The sequence below is a fragment of the Melospiza melodia genome, chromosome 3 (assembly GCF_035770615.1).
Source record: "Melospiza melodia melodia isolate bMelMel2 chromosome 3, bMelMel2.pri, whole genome shotgun sequence".
Classification (NCBI taxonomy): Eukaryota; Metazoa; Chordata; class Aves; order Passeriformes; family Passerellidae; genus Melospiza; species Melospiza melodia.
The window spans coordinates 140,206,697-140,225,565 of NC_086196.1; the positions used below are offsets into that span (position 1 = coordinate 140,206,697).

General features: G+C 67.9%; 2 protein-coding genes and 1 non-coding gene across 4 annotated transcripts; all 3 read right to left on the minus strand.

The window, feature by feature from the left end:
* Positions 1 to 4: 4 nt before the first annotated feature.
* PREB (prolactin regulatory element binding) lies at positions 5 to 4,141 on the minus strand. Of its 2 annotated transcripts, none has more exons than XM_063153551.1 (9): positions 3,994 to 4,141; positions 3,381 to 3,573; positions 2,531 to 2,754; positions 1,670 to 1,750; positions 1,471 to 1,595; positions 863 to 1,036; positions 722 to 794; positions 493 to 652; positions 5 to 358 (listed from the first exon to the last, which is right to left on the minus strand). In XM_063153551.1, the coding sequence occupies exons 1-9, from the start codon at positions 4,126 to 4,128 to the stop codon at positions 264 to 266; spliced, it is 1,260 nt and encodes a 419-aa protein (XP_063009621.1). In that variant the 5' UTR covers positions 4,129 to 4,141; the 3' UTR covers positions 5 to 263. The 2 variants fall into 2 exon arrangements, with proteins under 2 accessions (XP_063009621.1, XP_063009620.1); XM_063153550.1 differs by having other exon boundaries at positions 1,471 to 1,598.
* A 667-nt stretch (positions 4,142 to 4,808) lies between these two features.
* On the minus strand, positions 4,809 to 9,292 carry SLC5A6 (solute carrier family 5 member 6). Its single transcript, XM_063153292.1, has 15 exons — positions 8,901 to 9,292; positions 8,681 to 8,746; positions 8,452 to 8,503; positions 8,309 to 8,376; positions 8,072 to 8,226; positions 7,552 to 7,692; positions 7,087 to 7,216; positions 6,930 to 7,018; positions 6,728 to 6,840; positions 6,567 to 6,634; positions 6,365 to 6,451; positions 6,084 to 6,271; positions 5,613 to 5,716; positions 5,426 to 5,547; positions 4,809 to 5,289 (listed from the first exon to the last, which is right to left on the minus strand). The coding sequence occupies exons 1-15, from the start codon at positions 9,228 to 9,230 to the stop codon at positions 5,140 to 5,142; spliced, it is 1,863 nt and encodes a 620-aa protein (XP_063009362.1). The 5' UTR covers positions 9,231 to 9,292; the 3' UTR covers positions 4,809 to 5,139.
* A 6,546-nt stretch (positions 9,293 to 15,838) lies between these two features.
* Positions 15,839 to 16,002, minus strand: LOC134416908 (U1 spliceosomal RNA). Its single transcript, XR_010027458.1, has one exon. It is a non-coding gene; the product is annotated as a U1 spliceosomal RNA (small nuclear RNA).
* Positions 16,003 to 18,869: the final 2,867 nt, after the last annotated feature.

An 18,869-nucleotide genomic window follows, 5' to 3' on the forward strand; every position in this document is an offset into this window, starting at 1 on the left:
CCTTCATGCTCCACTTTAATGGCAGCAGCAGGGCAGGGGCCAGCAGGACCCTCCTGTCCCGGGCGAGGAGACGGCCCTGTCCCGGGCCAGCCCTGCCCTGCTGCCAGCACGGTCCCACAGGGACGGCGCCCTGCGGGCCTCCCTGACCCGCGCCTGCTCCCCGAGCGCCAGCGGGGACAGCGGGGCCAGGGCTGGTCCCTCGTGTGCTTCACAGTCTGTGTGGGGTGGGGGGAGGCTGGGGGGTCCCTCCCGGTGCCAGGGGGCTACAGGAAGCCCGGGAAGGCGAGCTGCAGCAGCAGGATGGTGGCCACGATGAGCCCGGCACAGAGCAGCAGCAGCAGCCAGACAGGGAGGGAGCCTGTGGGACAGGAGGGGTCAGCGCAGGCTGCAGTGCAGTGCAGCCCCCAATGCAGAGGGTCAGCGCAGGCTGCAGTGCAGTGCAGCCCCCCTGCACGGAGGAGCAGGGGAGCCCAGGGGCAGCCCCAGACGTACGGCGGGTGGGCAGCAGGTGCAGCTTGCAGCGGCTGTCCACGGCCACGCTGAGCAGGGCGGCCTCGTGGCCCCCGAGCAGCTCCCGCCCGGGCCGGCTCTCGGGGACGAAGGCCACGTCGGTCACCACGATGCCGTGGGCCTCCTTCACGTAGTACAGCCTCTGGGGGCACACGGGAGGTGAGGGGCTGCGGGGGGAACCCGGGGCTGCCCCCAGCCCTGCCCCACTCACCTGCAGTGAGAAGGCAATGTGGATGGCCACGGAGCCCGTCACCGTGCCCAGCCCCAGGAACGTGCCCGAGTCACTGCGAGGGGAGCACGGTGAGCGGGGGCTGCCACGGCCCCCAGCCCGCACCCACCGGCCCCGGGCTACCTGATGGAGAGGCAGGAGACCACCTCGGAGCCGCAGGGCCGCGTCAGCAGCGGCAGGAAGCTCTTCCCATCCCACTTGGTCAGGTAGCAGGGCGGGGGGCGGCGCTCCCGCTTGTGGGGCACCTGCACCGTGTAGAGCCGCAGGGCCCCGGCACTGCCCTCCACGGCCCCAAACCTGCCACAGGGACAGGGGCACGGGGGGCACGTGGGGTGCAGCCCCTCACCACCACCACTGTCCCATCCACACATGGCCCCAAACCCCTCCACGGCCCCAAACCTGCCACAGGGAGAGGGGCACGGGGGGAATGGGGCACGTGGGGTGCAGCCCCTCACCAGCACCACTGTCCCAGTTTGCACCTAGGCCCAGCCCCCTACAGCTTCCAGCAGAGCCCAGGAGACCCCTTCCCACAGACCCAGCAGGAACAGTGACAGGGCAGGGCAGCAGCCAGGGGCGGCCGTTCCCAGCCCCATGGCTCCTCCCCACCTCCTGCCCCATGACCCAGCCCCAGCCCTGATGCCCACGGCCCCAGGCCCCTGCCCAGTGCCATGCCCAGCCTCAGTGCCCAGCTCCAGCCCTCTGAGCTGCCCAGCCCCGTGCCCAGCCCTCACCTGCACGCCTGGTAGCGATAGGCCTTGTCGGGGATGCCAGGCAGGTTCTCGTGCCAGCGCAGCCCTGTCACCAGCTGGTCCTGCTGCCACACGCAGCACTGGAAGTCCCTGCCCGCCGTCACCACCTGCTGCACACAGCACAGGGGTCTGAGGCCCCTCTCCTGCGGGCCCAGGGAGCTGGGGAGCCCCTGACACCCACCTTGTTGTCAGGGCCCAGAGCGATGTCCTCAATTTCCCCGTCGTGGGCTCTGAACTCCAGTGTCTTCTTCATGCTGGGGAACTGCAGGGGCAGAGCTGGTGTGGGCACCGGGCAGGGCCAGGCCCTGCCGTGGTACCATGGGGAGCAGTGTTAGGTGAGCACAGGCGCTGCCCATCCAGCCATCCCTGCCCAACGCCCGCTGCCATCAGCACGGCAACGGCGGCCACTGCTCCTCTGGGTCTGTCCCAGCTCCCCCTGCCCAGCCTGGTCCCCGTGCCCACCCTGGCTCCTCAGGCCTGCCCTTCAATCCTCTGTGCCCAAATCCATTCCCCCACATCCCCCCACCTTCCCACGTCCTCCCAGCTCCCTGTGCCCACCTTGGCTCCTTCATGCCTGCCCTTCAACCCACTGTGCCCACATCCATTCCCCTACATCTCCCCACCTTCCCACGTCCTCCCAGCTCCTTGTGCCCACCCTGGCTCCCCCATGCCTGCTCTTCAACCCACTGTGCCCACATCCATTCCCCCACATCCCCTCACATCCCCCCAGCTCCCTGTGCCCACCCTGGCTCCCCCATGCCTGCCCTTCAATCCTCTGTGCCCACATCCATTCCCCCATGCCCCTTCTTTGCTCCCCCACATCCCCCCAGCTCCCTGTGCCCACCCTGGCTCCTTCATGCCTGCCCTTCAACCCACTGTGCCCACATCCATTCATTCCCCTACATCTCCCCACCTTCCCACGTCCTCCCAGCTCCCTGTGCCCACCTTGGCTCACCAGGCTCCCCTCAGCCCCACTGCCCAGCCAGTGTCCCCAGCAGGCCGTGCCCCCAGCCCCGCCGTGCCCCCAGCAGGCCGTGCCCACCTCCCAGAGGCGCAGGAAGCCGTCGGCGCCGCCCGTGGCCAGCAGGGCTCCGTCGGCGCTGAAGCGCACGGCCTTCTGCAGCGCGTCGGGGCTGAAGTCGGTGCGCACCCGCTGCAGGCTCTCCACCCTCACCTCGCGGGCCCGGCCCTGCGCGCCCTGGGCCCCGCCGCCGCCGCTGCCGCCGCTGCCGCCCCGCCGCCGCCGCGGGCCCTTGTCCCCGCTGCCTGCGGGGCACACGGCTGGCACCGGCCTGACCGGGGCTGCCCTCCCCAGAGCGCCCTGCAGCCCCACGGCTACTCACACCCTGCCCCACGGCACCCAGGATCCCCACGGCCCGCCCCACAGTCCCACGGCTACTCACACCCTGCCCCACGGCCCCCCACACCCTGCCCCACGGCACCCAGGGCAGGCACAGGGTGGGCATGGGAGGTCCACAGCTGTGCCCCAGCCCCAAAGCACCCCACAGCCCCCCACACTCTGGCCACAGCATCCAGGGATGGAGGGCACAGGGGAGCCCCAGGGAAGTGTCCCATCCCCAAAGCTCACCATGGTACCCAGGGCAAGCACAGAGAAGGTTCAGGACAGACAGGCAGGGGTTCAAGGCAGTGCCCCATGCCCAAGCTACCCCACAGACCCCACATCCTGCCCCATGGCACCCAAGGGGAGAGGATTCAGGGCAGGCACAGGGGAGACCCAGGGTGGGCACGGGGTTGTTCACAGAATGCCTTATCTCCACAACACCCTTCATCCCTCCCCACAGCATGCAAGGCAGGCAGGAGGGGAGTTCCGGGCCATCCGCAAGGCACGGCACAGCCCCGGGGCAAGCACTTGACACGGAGCAGCGTCTCACCGTCCTTGCCGGCCGCGCCCGGAGCCTCGGGCTCCTGCAGGCTGAAGCGCAGGATGTGGCAGCTGTTGTCCTGCCCGGCGGCAATGACGTCCCCGGCCAGCGCCATGGTCATGGTGGCGCGGGTTTCGGTGTCGTGGCAGTGCAGCAGCGAGGCGCTGAGCTGCCCGCCGATCTGCTCCAGCTGCAGGAAGTGCTGCGGGCCGGGAGGAGGCGGCGGGAGGAGCGGTCACGGCCCGGCCGCGGGGGCTGCCCGGGACACCTGCGCCTCCGCACCGCACACCCGCGGCCCGGACACCGCAAACCCCCCAGGCCCCGCCGGGTCAGACCCGTCCCCGAACCCCTCCGCACCCCGCAAACCCCTCAGAACCTCCCCGCGTCAGGCCCCCACACACACCCGGGCCCCTCCGCACCGCACACCCCGCACACCCGCACCCTTCAGGCCCCGCCGTGTCAGGCCCCCACACACACCCGGGCCTCTCCGCCCTGCACAGCCGCGGCCCCACAGCCGAACCCCCGAGGCCCCGCCGTGTCAGACGCCCCCACACACCCGGGTCCTTCCGCCCCCTCAGCCCCTCGCGCCCCTGTCCCCACAGCCCCGTCCCGCTCCCCGCACCACGCCATTGCGGATGCCGGTCTTGGCGGCGCCGCCGCCGCCGGCGGTGATGGCGAGCGGTCGCCGCGGGTGCAGGCGCACGGTGTAGAGCGGGAACGGCGCCCGGTACAGCTCGGCGGGACGCCGGGGCGCCATGGCACGGACGTGGCGTCAGCGCGCCGTGACGTCACGCGCTGCTGCGTCACGCCCCGCCACCCGCCGGGGGTGTGGCTAACCGGGAGGGGGGCGCGGCCACGAGGGCACGGGGGGCGGGGACAGCGGGGACAGCCCGGGAATGGGGGGCACACGGACCGGGGATCCCGGGGGAACAGCAGGGACAGCCCGGGAATGGGGGGCACACGGACCGGGGATCCCGGGGGGACAGCGGGGACAGCCCGGGAATGGGGGCGACACGGACCGGGGATCCCGGGGGGACAGCAGGGACAGCCCGGGAATGGGGGGGACACGGACCGGGGATCCCGGGGGAACAGCAGGGACAGCCCGGGAATGGGGGGGACACGGACCGGGGATCCCGGGGGAACAGCAGGGACAGCCCGGGAATGGGGGGGACACGGACCGGGGATCCCGGGGGGACAGCCCGGGAATGGGGGGGACACGGACCGGGGATCCCGGGGGACAGCGGGGACAGCCCGGTGCTGGGGGAAATGGCGGCTCCCGGGGGGCAGTGCGACCCCCAAACCTGGGGATACCCCCGTGCTGTGGCCCCATGGGGACCCCAGTGACTGTGAACATGGGGCACCTGTGGGGGACGGTGGGATCCCCCCGTGTCTGGGGACACGGCAGCGTCGGGCTGTTCCTCGGGACCCCACAGCGCCTGAGCCCCAGAACCATTTATTGGGGAACACCGAACACAAAGACAGGCGCCAGGGCTCGAGGGCACACAGCCCCGGCCCCGGAGCGGTGTGTAAGGCACGTGGCTGGCCCGGGGGCACCACACAACGTCCCGGCCTGCACAGGGCGGGGGGCACCGCTCCGACCCCCCGGCCGTGGTCCCAGAGCCCCGGGCGGGGCAGCCCAGCAGCGTCCCGCCGCTCCTCGGCACCGCGGGCACGTCCCGAGGCGGTGCTCCAAGGGGGTGCCAGGACCCCCGGCCGTGTGAGGATGCCCCGGAGGGCAGGGGGTGCCCAGGACCCCCGTGCCGGGCTGTCAGAAGGAGGTTTCCTGCACGGCGTAGAGCGGGGCGCCGGCGCTGCGCACGAAGCCCTGTCCCTCGTCCCCTCGCAGCTCGGGGCCGGGGGCGGACAGCCCGTTGGGCACCCCGTGGCTCTTCTCCGAGCTGTCCCCATGGCCAGGGGCCTGTGGGGACACAGGGGGGCACAGGGGGGCAGCAGGGGCAGAAGGGGCCTGGGGGACACAGGGGAGGCACAGGGGGGCACAGGGTACCCCCATGTCCCCCCTTTCCCCGGGGTTCTGGGGGGGGTCTCTCCCTCACCTGGGCAGGGTCGGCTGCCCCGCAGCAGAGCCAGTGGCGGAGTTTGGGGGGCAGGCAGCAGAGCAGCCAGGGCAGCACGGGGGAGATGGTGCGGGGGTCCAGGGCCGCGGCCGGCGTGGGGCCTGGGGGTGCAGGGCCGTGAGTGGGGCAGGGGCACCGGGGCAGCCCCCCAGCACCCCGCACTCACCGGTGAGCAGGCTGACCAGCACCCCCACCACGATGACGGTGGTGGAGTTGTGGGCACTGTACCACATGTAGGACAGGCTGTAGAAACGCTGCAGCCCCGTGGGGCTGGGGGACACGGTGTGAGCAGGAGGGGTGGAGCAGCCCCCTGAGACCCTGCACACCCACCTGAGACACTTCACACCCCCCTGAGACCCTGCACACACACCTGAGACACTTCACACCCCCCTGAGACACTTCACACCCCCCTGAGACCCTGCACACACACCCGAGACCCTGCACACCCCCCTGAGACCCTGCACACACACCTGAGACACTTCACACCCTGCACACCCACCCCACACCCTGCACACCCACCCGAGACCCTGCACACCCACCCCACACACACCACATACCCTGCACACCCACCCCACACCCCACACCCCACACACCCACCCGAGACCCCGCACACCCAGCCCGCACACCCAGCACTCACCTCGGGGGCGGTGCTGAGGTCGGGGGCAGCAGCGTGGTGCCCAGCACAGTGCTGAGGTTGCCCACGGCGGGGAGCGCCGTGCTGTTGGCCGGGGGCACCCCGCCGGCCCGCGCTGCGCTCTGCAGGAAGCTGCCAATGCCCACCCAGAAGGCCATGGCCAGCCCGGCCAGCAGCCCCACCACGGCTCCCTGTGACAGGGACAGACAAGGGCACTGGGGAGCCCCACAGCTCCCCACGCAGCCGTGCAGGGCCGGGGACACTGTCTGGGTGAGGGCACTCACGGTGGGGTTGGCGCAGGGGAAGAACATGCCCAGGCAGAAGAGCCCCAGGAGCGGGCCCCCCACCATGCCGAAGATGCTGATGGCTGCCTGTGGGGACACGGCCCTCAGCCCCGTGCCCTGGGGACCCCGGGGGTCCCTCACCCCTCTGGGGCGCCAGGGCCGGGGTCCCTCACCCCTCTGGGGTGCCACCGCCCGTGCCTACCTGCAGCACGGGTCCCAGCATGGAGGACACGTAGGCCATGCCCAGGCAGAGCAGCCCATAGCCGAGAGCTGGGGAGGGGAGGGGGCTGTCAGGGCAGTGCTGGGGACCCCCCCCCAGCACGCCAGCCCCGCGGCTGCCCCCCGGGCACCCCCATCGCTCACCCAGCAGCTTGGAGAGCAGCGTGGCCCGCGACTCCGAGAGCCCGGGGAGGTGCGGCCGCACCAGGTCCTCCATGGTCACCGTGGCCAGCGAGTTGAAGGCGGAGGAGATGGTGCTGTGGGGGACAGGGAGCAGGAGGGGGCTCGGCCGGGACCCCTGAGCACCCCTGAGCACACCTGAGCCCCGCCCAGGGCCGGCACTCACCTGAGGGCGCCGCTGAACAGGCAGGCCACAAAGAGCCCGGGCAGCCCCGGCAGGTCCCGCAGCACGTCCATGACGAAGAACAGCACCAGCTGTGGCAGGAGGGGGGTCAGTGCGGGGCTCGGGGCAGCGGGGGACACGCGAGGGGCTCTCAGCCCACCTGGTCAGGGGAGGCAGGGCGATGGCCGGGCGCCAGCGGGTGCTCCAGGTCGTACACGAACATGACGAGCCCCGTGAGGCAGCTGAGGCACAGCACGATCTGCTGGCAGGGGAACACGGCGTAGCAGGAGCTGCGGGGCCGTGGGGCCGTCAGACAGGGCACTGGTGGGGCCCACCCCGGCTGGGGGAGCCCAGCCCAGCCCCACTGACAGCCCAGCCCCACTGACAGCCCGGCACAGCCCAGCCCCACTCACTCACAGCTTGGCCCAGCCCCACTCTCAGCCCTGCCCCACTCACAGCCCAGCCCAGCCCAGCCCAGCCCAGCCTGGCCCGGCCCAGCTCGGCCCAGCCCAGCCCCACGGACAGCCCAGCCCCACTCTCAGCCCAGCCCAGCCCCACTCACAGCCCAGCCCCACTCTCAGCCCAGCCCAGCCCAGCTCGGCCCAGCCCAGCCCCACTCACTCACAGCTTGGCCTCGCGCTCGCTGCGGGCGCACAGGTAGCGCTGCACCTGCGCCTGGTTCACCCCATACAGTGACAGCATCATGAAGATCCCGCCCACGGACAGCGACCAGAAGGTGTGCCGCTCCAGGGGGTTGGGGTCCAGGCTGTGGGGAGCACGGGGGGGGTCATGCTGAGGGTCCTCACTGCCTCCCCATACCCCAGGGGAAAGAGGGTAACAGGGGTGGGCAACACCAGCACTGCAGGGTCCCATTCCCCCAGCCCAGCTGCCCCAGGTGTCGAGAGCAGCCCAGGTGTCCCAGACCAGCCCAGGTGCCCCCAGAGCAGCCCAGGTGTCCCAGACCAGCCCAGGTGTCCCAGAGCAGCCCAGGTGTCCCAGACCAGCCCAGGTGTCCCAGAGCAGCCCAGGTGCCCCCAGAGCAGCCCAGGTGTCCCAGACCAGCCCAGGGGTCCCAGAGCAGCTCAGGTGCCCCCATGGCAGCCCAGGTGCCCCCATGGCAGCCCAGGGTCCCGGGGATGGCTCACTCGATGCCGGCGATCTTGCCGTGCTGCTCGGCCACGCGCCACACTCGGGCCATGCCCCCCACCCGCCAGGCGCCCACCACGATGACGGCCACCTGCCCCGCCAGCATCACCAGCGTCTGGAACACGTCTGTCCAGATGACAGCCTTGAGGCCACCCTGTGGGGACACAGGAGCGTCAGCACGGGCTGGCAGCGCTCACCTGGCACGGCACGGCACGGCACAGGGAGCAGGGACTCACCAGTGTGGTGTAGAGCGTGCAGACCAGCCCCATGGTGAGCACGGCGCTCCAGAGGTCAAAGCCCGTCACTGGAGGTAGCAGAGGACATTACTGGGGTGAGGGGCAGCACCCCCAGCATGGCCCCACACCTGTCCCCATCCTACCTGCGTTGAGGGCCAGGGCAGGAGCGTAGAGCACCACCCCCATGTAGATGACCTGTGGGGAGGGAGAGCGGTGCTGAGCTGTGCCCAGCGCCCCAGACCCTGCAGCCCCACGGCCCCAGCCCCACAGCCAGCCCCCCAGACCCTGCAGCCCCACGGCCCCGGCCCCACGGCCCCAGCCCCACAGCCAGCCCCCCAGACCCTGCAGCCCCACGGCCCCGGCCCCACTGACCATCTGGAAGATGAAGGTGATGGTGCCCAACATCCGCACGGTCTTGTTGAAGCGCAGCTCCAGGTACTGCCAGGAGAGAGGCCAGGGAACCTGACTGCAGAGCGCTCTGTGCTCCCGCGTCACCTGCCCTCCCTGTGCCCCCCCTGCCCTCCCCATGTTCCCCCCTGTGCCCTCCCGTGTCCCCCCTGTGTCCCCCGTCCCCTCCCGTGTCCCTGCCCACCTCGTAGGTGCTGGTGATGCGCAGGCGGTAGAAGACGGGGATGAAGATGTGCGCGGGGATGAGCAGCCCCAGCAGGTAGGAGCAGCCCAGGAACCAGTACTCGGTGCCGAAGCGAAAGATCTCGGCGGGCACGCCCAGGATGGCCACGGCCGACTGGAAGGAGGCGAGCAGGGACAGGGCCACGGGCAGGCAGCCCATGTCACGGTTGGCCAGCAGGAACTCCTGCACCGTGCGCTGCCGGTCGCCGCTCAGCGCGTAGAAGAGCCCGATGGCGGAGGAGAGCACGAGGAGCAGCGCGAAGATGCTGTAGTCGATGGCCGTGAACTCCATGCCGAGCGCTGTGTCCCCGCCGTGTCCCCGCCGCTGTGTCCCCGCCGCTGTCCCGCCGCTGTCCCGCCGGCCGCATGGGCGCACCGGAGCCCGCAGCGCGTCCCGAGCGGCACCGGCGCGGCGCTGCCAGCTGCGGGAGCGCCGTGTCAGTGCTGCGGGACCCTGGCTCGCTCTGCTCAGCCCCAGGGAGCCAGAGCGGGGAAAACGCCCGTCCCCCCTCCTCCTCCTCCTCCTCCTCCTCCTCCTCCTCCCTCTGGGCCGGGCTCGTCCCACGGGCCACCCCACCTGCCCCGCCGAAGGAAACTGGAGAGTCTTCAAAGAGCACCGAGACAATGGCTGCACAAACAGTCCCACCCGGACCCCCGCAGCACCGGCACCGCCGGTCCCGGCGGAACGGGCCAAGCCCAACACGGCCGCCTCCGGTGCGGGACGGCCCCGGTGCCAGCGAGCCAAAGGCAACAGGACCACCCCCGGAGCCCAACAGCCTGGAGCCCGCAGCGCCGCTCCCAGCGAGCCAAACCCAGCCTGACCCAACCACCGAGCCCTGCACGGCCCCAGCAAACCCGGCAGCACCGGTCCCACCGGCAGCCGAGGAACCCAGCCCAACCGCTCCAGCAGCACAGGGCCCCGTCAGAGCTGCCCCGGCACAGAGGGACGGGCAGGGGGCGGCTGGCACGGACAGACGGACAGGGGGCGGCTGGCACAGACAGACAGGGGGCACCTGGCACGGACAGACAGACAGACAGGGGGCGGCTGGAACGGACAGACGGACGGGGGGGCGGCTGGCACAGACAGACGGACAGGGGGCGACTGGCACAGACAGACAGGGGGCACCTGGCACGGACAGACAGACAGACAGGGGGCGACTGGAACGGACAGACGGACAGGGGGCGACTGGCACAGACAGACAGGGGGCACCTGGCACGGACAGACAGACAGACAGGGGGCGACTGGAACGGACAGACGGACAGGGGGCAGCTGGCAGCCTCAGGGCAGCAGCCAGGTGGGGCAGACACCTGAGCATCCACCCTGAGCCCTCTGACCCTGACCCCCCTGGGCTCTGACCCCGGCCTGGCTCCTGAGGAACAGGAGGGCACAGCCGGGCACTGCTGTCCCTGCCCGCCCCCGCACCCAGAGGGCATCCAGCGGGCACCTGGGAGCAGCAGGTGCCACGGGGCTGGGGCAGGATAGCCCCTGTCCCGGCCTGGGAGGGGGAGCAGGCTGAGGGGACCCTCTGTCCCAGCAGGGCGGCCTTGGGGGCACAGGGAGAACAAGCGTGGAGCGGGGGCGGCAGCCAGGGAGTGGCACGGTGCCCACCGTGTGCCACGGTGATCCCTGCAGGAATGCTTGCCTGGGCAATGCTCGGTGGGATTAGGCTGAGCCCCTCCTGGCAGCCCTGGCACAGCCTGCCCGGGCCTGCCCGCCCCACAGGGCCGGGGGCAGCGGCGCTGGCACGGGGCTGGCACGGGGCTCGGAGCGGTGCCAGGGTGGGGAATGGGGTGAGAGGGCAGCGCCTGTGCCGCCACCCGCCCCGGCCTGTCCCCGAGCAGGACAGGCGCCACGTGCGGCAGCTCATGGCCAGGGTCCAAGGTCGCTCCCGCACTCCCCGTGCAGACTAAACACGGGCGGGAGGTCACGGCGCGGCCCCGGCGGGCACGGCACAGCCCAGCCCAGGGCTCGGTGCCCCCTCGGCGCCGCCCGCAGCCCCGGTGTCCCCACACCCCGTCCCTGGTGTGGTGACCCCCAGCCCTGCTGCCCCTCGCCCAGAGTGTGCCCCACAAACGCAGCAGCGCCAGCCCGGGCTCTCCCGGCCCCAGGGTGTCCCCAGGGTGTCCCCAGGGTGTCCCCGCGTGGTGAGCCCGCTGCCCGGTCCCGGCCGTGCCCAGCCCGCCTGCCCCGGTGCCCCGCTCCTCACGCTCCATCACAGCCTCCCTGTCACCCCGTGCCACCGGCGCTGTCCCCGGTGCCCTCATCCCGGGGCTCTCCTCGCCTTTCCCGGTGTCCCCGGTGTCCGCGGTGTCCCTAACACGGGGCTCCGCTCCCTGTCCCCGCTGTCCCCATCCCGGGGCTCCGCTCCCCCTCTCCGGTGTGCCCGGCGGCCGCAGCCGGGGGCTCTGCTCCTCGCCTCCAGCGCTCCCAACCCGGGGCTCCGCTCTCCATCCCCGGCGTCCCCATCCCGGGGTTCTCCTCCCCGTCCCCATCCCGGGAGCCCCGGTCCCCGCCGCCCGCAGAGCGCCCGGTGCTGGCGGCGGGAGGCGGCGGTGACCTTGTCCCGGCGGCCCCGGCGCGACACTCACCGGCGGCGGCAGCACTCTCCACATGTGCCGCCGCAGCCGGGGCGCGCCGGGATGACGCCGGGGCAGGCGGGGCCGCTCCCGCCGCCGCTTCCGCCGCTGCTGACGGCATCACCGGGGGCCCGCGGGGCTCCGCTCCGGTCCCGGTCCCCATCCCCATCCCCGGCCCCATCCCCGCCCTCGGGCGGTCACCGCGCCCCGGTGCCCGCGCTGCCGGCGCCCGCCGGGGCCTGGCTCGGTTCCAGAGGGCGCCCGGGCCGTGCCGGCGGGGAGGGAACGGGCACGGAGCCGCCGCCGCCCGCTCGGGGTGCCCGGTGCGCGGGGATGAGCGGGGCCGTGCGCGGGTTCGCGCTGCTGCCGCTGCTGCTGCCGCTGCTGCTGCCCCGGGCCGCCCGCGGAGCCGCGGTGAGCACCGGGAGCGGGGCCGCGGAAACCGGGGAGGGCCGGAAACGGGGGCTCCGGTGGGCGCAGGGTGTCACGGATCAGGGGTGCCCAGGGGTCAGGGAGTGCCCGGTTCGGGAGGTCCCCGGGGAACCGAGGGTCCGTGAGTCCCCGGTCGGGGCTGTCCTGAGGCCGGGGGTGCCCGGCTTGGAGGTGCCCGGTTTGGAGGTGCCCGGTTTGGAGGTGCCCGGCCGTCGGGGAAGCCGTGGGTCGCCCTAAGGCCAGGGAGGTTCTCCTTCTCCGGGGAGCGCCGGTACCGGGGGTTGGGCCACGCCCGGGGGCGGGATGCTCGGGACCCTGGGGATGGTGCCCGTGCCCCCTGGACCCGGGGGATGCTGCCCGTGCCCCATAGACCCGGGGGATGCTGCCCGTGCCCCCTGGACCCTGGGGATGTTCCCCATTCCCCCTCGGCCTCCCCAGGTGTGCGGGCTCTGCCCGGGGCCGCCGCGGAACGGCTCCATCGTGTCCCGGTTCTGTGAGTCCCGGCGGGACACCGAGAGCGACGGGCGCTGCTGCCGGGAGCGGGGCCCGGCCCCGGCGCTGCTGCTGGGGTACGGGGGCCCGGGGAGGGCGGGGATGCCCAGGCTGGGGGGATCGGGTGCTGCATGGAGGGGGATGGAGGGTGCCGGGATGGGTCTGGGGCTCGCAGCGGTGCCAGGGGAGCGGCGGGGCTGGGCAATGCCGGGTGGGGCATCCTGCGTGGTGGTGCGGGGGGATCGGGTACAGGCCGGGGCTGGGATGGAGCTGGGGGTCACAGGGGCCTCAGGGGAGGTGTTGGGGACAGGCACTGCTGCTGTGTCCCCAAGCACTGCCCCTTCCCAGGCTGGACCTGAGCAACTGCTCCCTGCAGAGCGTTCCCCCGGGACTGGCCGAGGCCACCGCTGCCTTCGTCCTGTGAGTTCCCTGGTTGGGGCAGGTTTGGTGGTGGGACATTCCCTGGGCCCAGCACAGGGCTTGGGGCAGGTTTGGTGGGACATTGCTGTGGGCCCAGCCCAGGAGTTGGGGCAGGTTTGGTGGGACATTCCCTGGGCCCAGCACAGGGCTTGGGGCAGGTTTGGTGGGACATTCCCTGGGCCCAGCCCAGCCCAGCGCAGGGCTTGGGGCAGGTTTGGTGGTGGGACATTCCCTGGGCCCAGCACAGGGCTTGGGGCAGGTTTGGTGGGACATTCCCTGGGCCCAGCCCAGCACAGGGCTTGGGGCAGGTTTGGTGGTGGGACATCCCCGTGGGCCCATGCTGGCACGTTGGATGAGCCACATGGTCACACCTTGGCTTTTGCCACAGTCGCACGGTGTCCTCATCGCCGGGCTGGGGAGACAGCAGTCAGGGAGATGCCACGTCCAGGGCTCAGTGTCCAGATGAGCCCAGCGAGCCGTGCTGGCCCTCAGGGCACCGTGACACCTCGGCTTGGCAGGGTATTTGTTAATGACCAAGCACCGTGACACCTCAGCTCCTCAATGTTTTTGTTAATGACCAAGCACCGTGACACCTCAGCTTATCAGTGATTTGGTTAATGACCAAGCGCTCCCTCGGCAGCTCTGCAGAGACCTTTGAGCCCTGTGGGGCTGCAGGGCTGCACTCCCAGGGCCTGGGGCGGGCAGGGGGCGCGGGGGGCATGGGCACCGCCTGAGTTCAGTGCGGTGCCAGGGGCACTGTGGTACAGGGTGGCACTGGGGCTCCGTGTGCTTGCAGGGACCTGAGTGAGAACCCGCTGACAGCCGTCCCCAGTGCTTCCTTCCGGGGCTTCACCCGCCTGCAGAGCCTGTGAGTGCTGGGGCAGCGGGGCTGGGAGTCACCACGGTGCCCGGGCTGGGCTGTGCCTGTGCTGAGCTGTGCCCAGGTTGAGCTGTGCCCACACTGAGCTGTGCCCACAGCACGGTGCCCACACTGAGCTGTGCCCACACTGAGCTGTGCCCACAGCGCGGTGCCGCCGGCGCTGGAGTGCCCGGGTGGGAGTGACGCCTGGCAGGACGTGACAGTGGACAGGAGCAGCCGGCTGTGCCAGGGACAGAGGAACACCTGCAACAGCTCCGAGCAGCTTGGTACAGTGCAGGGCTGGCACTGGGTGTGCGGGGCTGGCACTGGGGCCGGGCATTGGCCCTGACTCCCTGCTCTGCTCTGCTCTGCTCTGCCAGCCTGGCCATGTCCTGAAAACTCCGTGTGTGCCCCCAACGGGCCCGGCCTCGTCCAGTGCCTCTGTGAGGGTCCCTTCCATGGCTACAGGTGCCTGCGAGAGGTGAGCGCTGTGGCACTGCCCCTGGCTGTGTGCGATGGGTGCTGTGGCACTGCCCTGCCCCTGGCTGTGTGCGATGGGTGCTGTGGCACTGCCCCTGGCTGTGTGAGGGCATTGCCCCTGGCTGTGTGAGATGGGTGCTGTGGCACTGCCCCTGCCCCTGGCTGTGTGAGGTGAGCACTGTGGCACTGCCCTGCCCCTGGCTGTGTGCGATGGGTGCTGTGGCACTGCCCCTGGCTGTGTGAGGGCATTGCCCCTGGCTGTGTGAGAGGGGTGCTGTGGCACTGCCCCTGGCTGTGTGAGGGCACTGCCCCTGGCTGTGTGAGATGGGTGCTGTGGCACTGCCCTGCCCCTGGCTGTGTAAGATGGGTGCTGTGGCACTGCCCCTGGCTGTGTGAGGGCACTGCCCCTGGCTATGTGAGGTGAGCACTGTGGCACTGCCCCTGCCCCTGGCTGTGTGAGGGCACTGCCCTGGCTATGTGAGGTGAGCACTATGGCACTGCCCTGCCCCTGGCTGTGTGAGGTGAGCACTGTGGCACTGCCCTGCCCCTGCGCCCTGCCTGCAGCAGCAGGGCAGCCCTGGTGCTCACTCCTGTCCTGGCAGGACACGTTCCCGACGCTTCTCTTCGGAGGAATCCTGGGCACGGCCACCGTGTCGCTGTCGCTGCTGCTGTGGGGCACGCAGCGGAGGAAGGCCAAGAGCCCCTGAGCAGGGCAGGGCGCCGTGCCTGGGCTGGAGGCTCTGAGTACCATTAAAGCTGCAGGTCCTCGCCGTGTGTCCGTCTGCTTCCTTCCCAGGAAAACGGGTGTGGGGTGGAACCCATGGGAGGGGGACCATGCAAATTCCCACTGCTAGAGATACAGATTATAATGTTGGCTTTCCGCAAATATTAAAATGGGTTTGTGTGGGCAGTGTTAAAGTAACTTTGTGATATAGTTTTTACTTCTGTTAATAATTAAGCTTAGACATAGTAGTGCAATAGCTGACATCAGTGTGGTTGTGTTAAAACGCCTGCTGGGATGGGATAACATCCGATGAACACAGGATGAGCACACCTGATACAGATCTGCCAACCATCAGCACTCACCGTCTGAGGACACCGTGGACCGAAGCCCAGACTGAAGGAGATAAGAAGGAGCCAAAAGCACAGCCAAGAAACACACACGCTCTAGAAAGGCAGATCAAAGGAGGGGCATGTAAAATAGTTCCTGGAAAATGGAAACTCGTTTATGAATATGCAACAGGCTGATGTCATTAAAAGGTATTTCAGGGGTATCCCCGAAGATAACAGGGTGCGCTTGGCTGAGTGCAACAATGCCCCTGGCTGCATTAACCTTTGCTCCATGGTCCTCGTCTCCCATTGTCCTTTATGAAACCTTTAAAATTTTCATAGGAGAGTGAACGTGTGTTCCTCAGCACGCTCCCCACGCTGGCTGCGCGCTCGGGGCTCGGGCCGGAACAGGGGGGAGCGGGAGGAGCGTCTGCACCGGGAGGTGCCCGCCCACGGTCACCGCTGCGGCCGCGGGGAACGGGGGGTGACCGGGAGCCGGGCGGGCTCCGAGAGCGGGCAGAGCAAGGAACACAGCGGCTGCAACGGACACCGGTGATTAATCAATTCAGTCTATCATTAACCAGGAACACCAGGGGAGAGCGCGAACGCAGTCCCCCACTACCACAAATTATGCAGTCGAGTTTCCCGCATTTGGGGAAATCGCAGGGGTCAGCACACCCGGAGTGCAAGGGATGAGCCTCGCCCTGGGAAAACCACCTGCCTGATCATGGTGTCTCCCCTGCCAGGTAAGTATGCCCCACCCGCCCCAACGCCCGCCTCCCCCGCACAACGCACGCCCGCCCAGCACACGCCCGGCCCGGCCCGGCCCGACCCCGCCCGGCCCTGCCGCGCTGCGGCCCGGCCCGCACGGCCCGGCACGGCCCGGCCCGCGCCAAGCCCGCGGACGCGCCGGGACAGCGCGGGCTTGGCGCGGGATCGGGCCCGGCATGCCGCGCGGCGGGGACAAATCTGCATGGACACGCCCACAAGCCACATCTGGCCCCGCCCCCTGCGGCCTGGCCCCGGCCGGGAGCCCCGAGAGCCGCGGAGCCGCTGCCTCAGACCGGGCCGGGCTCCGCTGCCGCCGCTGCCCCGGGCCGGGCCGGTTTGGGCCGGGCTCCGCTGCCGCCGCTGCCCCGGGCCGGGCCGGTTTGGGCCGGGCTCCGCTGCCGCCGCTGCCGGGGCTCGGGGCCGCCTCTCCCGCTGCCGGATCTCCCTCTCCCCGGCACTGCCCGGTGCTGCCGCGCCCCTCCCGGTGCCCCCGCTCCGCTCCGCCCGCTCCTCCCGGGGCTCTCTGCTCCCTTGGGCACGATCGGCCGGGCGAGCGGCGTTCGGGGTGCGGAAAATGCGGATTTTATGGTTGGCTTTTCAAAAATATACAAATTAATGTTATATGTGTTATGTTAGAAAGTTATGCTGTATTAATTTTCTTAAGTAGTGTGTTAAATCTAGCTTTAGGTTATAACATAAGGTTAAAATAGAAACTGTGCTATGTGAGATACTTTTTTTAAAGAAAGGACTCGCAGCGAGACAGCAGCCACAGGACACCTGAATCTTTCAGAGTGAAAGAATTTATTGCTCCATTATCAGGAGAAACGAACTTCTTCCTGCCTTGCTCAGCCCTTAAGACGCCGTCAGGATTCAGAGGAAGGAGCTGACACTGCCCAGCCAGAATCCTGTGTTTGAATGGAATTTATGCATCATGTATGAGCTGTATGAATATGCAACAGGTTATTGTTTTTAAGGGTTAATCCTCTGTTAACGTGGGGCCTTTTTCGGGCTTGTTTTGCCCAGAAAAGGTACCCGGACTGTCCGTAACTCATTGTTTTTATTGTGTCATATTATCCTAATTCAAATTGTCCAAATTATTATTACTCTAATTGTATTGCTCTTTCTATAGCCATTTTTTTTTACTATTAAACTTTTAAAATGTTAAAACAACCGATTGGCGTTTTTCTCACCAGCAAACCCGGAGTTTATTTATAAAAGCAAATCTCTTTTTCCATCCATCAATCAGCGCAATCCTTCCCAGCGTTTCCTTTATCCCCGGTGCTGTTTTAGCTGCCAGCAGCCCCAGGTTTGTTTGCACAGCCAAACCCACCGTGCCCTCAGGGCCATCGCTGCTCTGGCTCTGAGCTCCCGTGCCCTGCCCCGTCCATCCCTGGGGGGACTGGGGGTAAATTGGGGCTGGCAGTGCCCCAAACTGCACCAAAGAGCCTTTTTGGGGGTAAACTGGGGCTGGCAGTGCCCCAAACTGCACCAAAGAGCCTTTCCAGGGGTAAACTGGGGCTGGCAGTGCCCCAAGCTGCACCAAAGAGCCTTTTTGGGGGTAAATTGTGGCTGGCAGTGCCCCAAACTGCACCAAAGAGCCTTTTTGGGGGTAAACTGGGGCTGGCAGTGCCCCAAACTGTACCAAAGAGCCTTTCCAGGGGTAAATTGGGGCTGGCAGTGCCCCAAACTGCACCAAAGAGCCTTTCCAGGGGTAAATTGTGGCTGGCAGTGCCCCAAACTGCACCAAAGAGCCTTTCCACCCTGCCAGGCCGTGGGAACCCAGGGAATCCCTCTGCAGGGCTCCAGACCCTGCCCAGGGGGCTCAGGGACCCTGGCACGGAGCCCCAGACCCCCCTGGGCCTTTGATTGAGCCCTTGGAAAAACAATCACCAACCTTTATAGGGAGGGTTACAAGGCACGACAGGTTAAATGGAATGATGGTGAATTTATCACAGGGTGAAAAAATAGATTTTGGGGGTTTTAGAATGGGGGCTCAGGGGGCAAGATGGAGGAATCTGGACATGTCCTGTCCTTTCTCCTTCTTCTTCCTCTTGGCCAAAGGGTCCCCAAAGACCAAACCGGAGCTGTGAGGGCACCCAAATGTGGGAATGGGCTCTCTCTTGAGGGACTGATTAAATCATTCTGTGTCTGTTTAAAAAGGCAAAAAGCCCAGAAGTTTCTCTCCCCACTTTGGTAAACAGACACCTCACAGGACCTTCAAGACTTCACCTCAAACCTAAGGTTATCTAATTTCACACAGGCTAAAAAGTCTCACTTAGGAAATTCACTAGAGAAAGAAGAGAACAAAGGAAATAATCGCTTTTGTGGGGTGTTTTAGTAGGAGTAAGAACCTCTTGCCCCTGGCTCGGTTTTTCTCTGTAAGAGCTTTGTTATTTTGCCTTTTATTAAAACTTTTTCTGTTTCCAACAGTACCTCAGAAGCCATCCTGCTGATTTTATGCCGTTCGGGGTAGCTGAGCTATCCCAAGTGTAACAAGTTCTCTGAGAGCTCCTGAGACCGCACTCAAAGAGAAACCCTAAAACTTTCCTGGGTGAATGGGCAGAGCTGCACTTTCCATGCATTTCCGGGGAAATATGCAAACAGAGTCCTTTGGGAAAGTTAATAGTGCATTTACTTTGGAAAAGTTAATTGTGCATTTACTTTGGGAAAGTTAATTGTGCATTTTGCACAGCAAACCCTGCGCCGGCAGTGGCAAAGGGCACTCGGGCACGTGGAGAAAGCGATGGGGTCATTTTGTGTTCCCAGTCCTGAATGCCATGGGATGTCCGAGGGATTTCCTGCCCCGAGGGATTTCCTGCCCTGAGGATTTCCTGCCCTGAGGATTTCCTT

Bases quoted from the DNA above. Each gene is read 5' to 3' on its own strand.
- PREB (XM_063153550.1), bottom strand. From the start codon at position 4,128: ATGGCGCCCCGGCGTCCCGCCGAGCTGTACCGGGCGCCGTTCCCGCTC. The intron at 3,574-3,993 runs GTGCGGGGAGCG...CCCGGCCCGCAG, and splicing joins CCGGCATCCGCAATGGCGTG to CACTTCCTGCAGCTGGAGCA. The intron at 2,755-3,380 runs GTGAGACGCTGC...TGTGCCCCGCAG, and splicing joins GGGCGCGGCCGGCAAGGACG to GCAGCGGGGACAAGGGCCCG.
- SLC5A6 (XM_063153292.1), bottom strand. From the start codon at position 9,230: ATGGAGTTCACGGCCATCGACTACAGCATCTTCGCGCTGCTCCTCGTG. The intron at 7,019-7,086 runs GTGGGCTGAGAG...CTCCTGCCACAG, and splicing joins GCCCTGCCTCCCCTGACCAG to CTGGTGCTGTTCTTCGTCAT. The intron at 5,548-5,612 runs GTGAGTGCGGGG...CTGCACCCCCAG, and splicing joins GCTGGTCAGCCTGCTCACCG to GCCCCACGCCGGCCGCGGCC.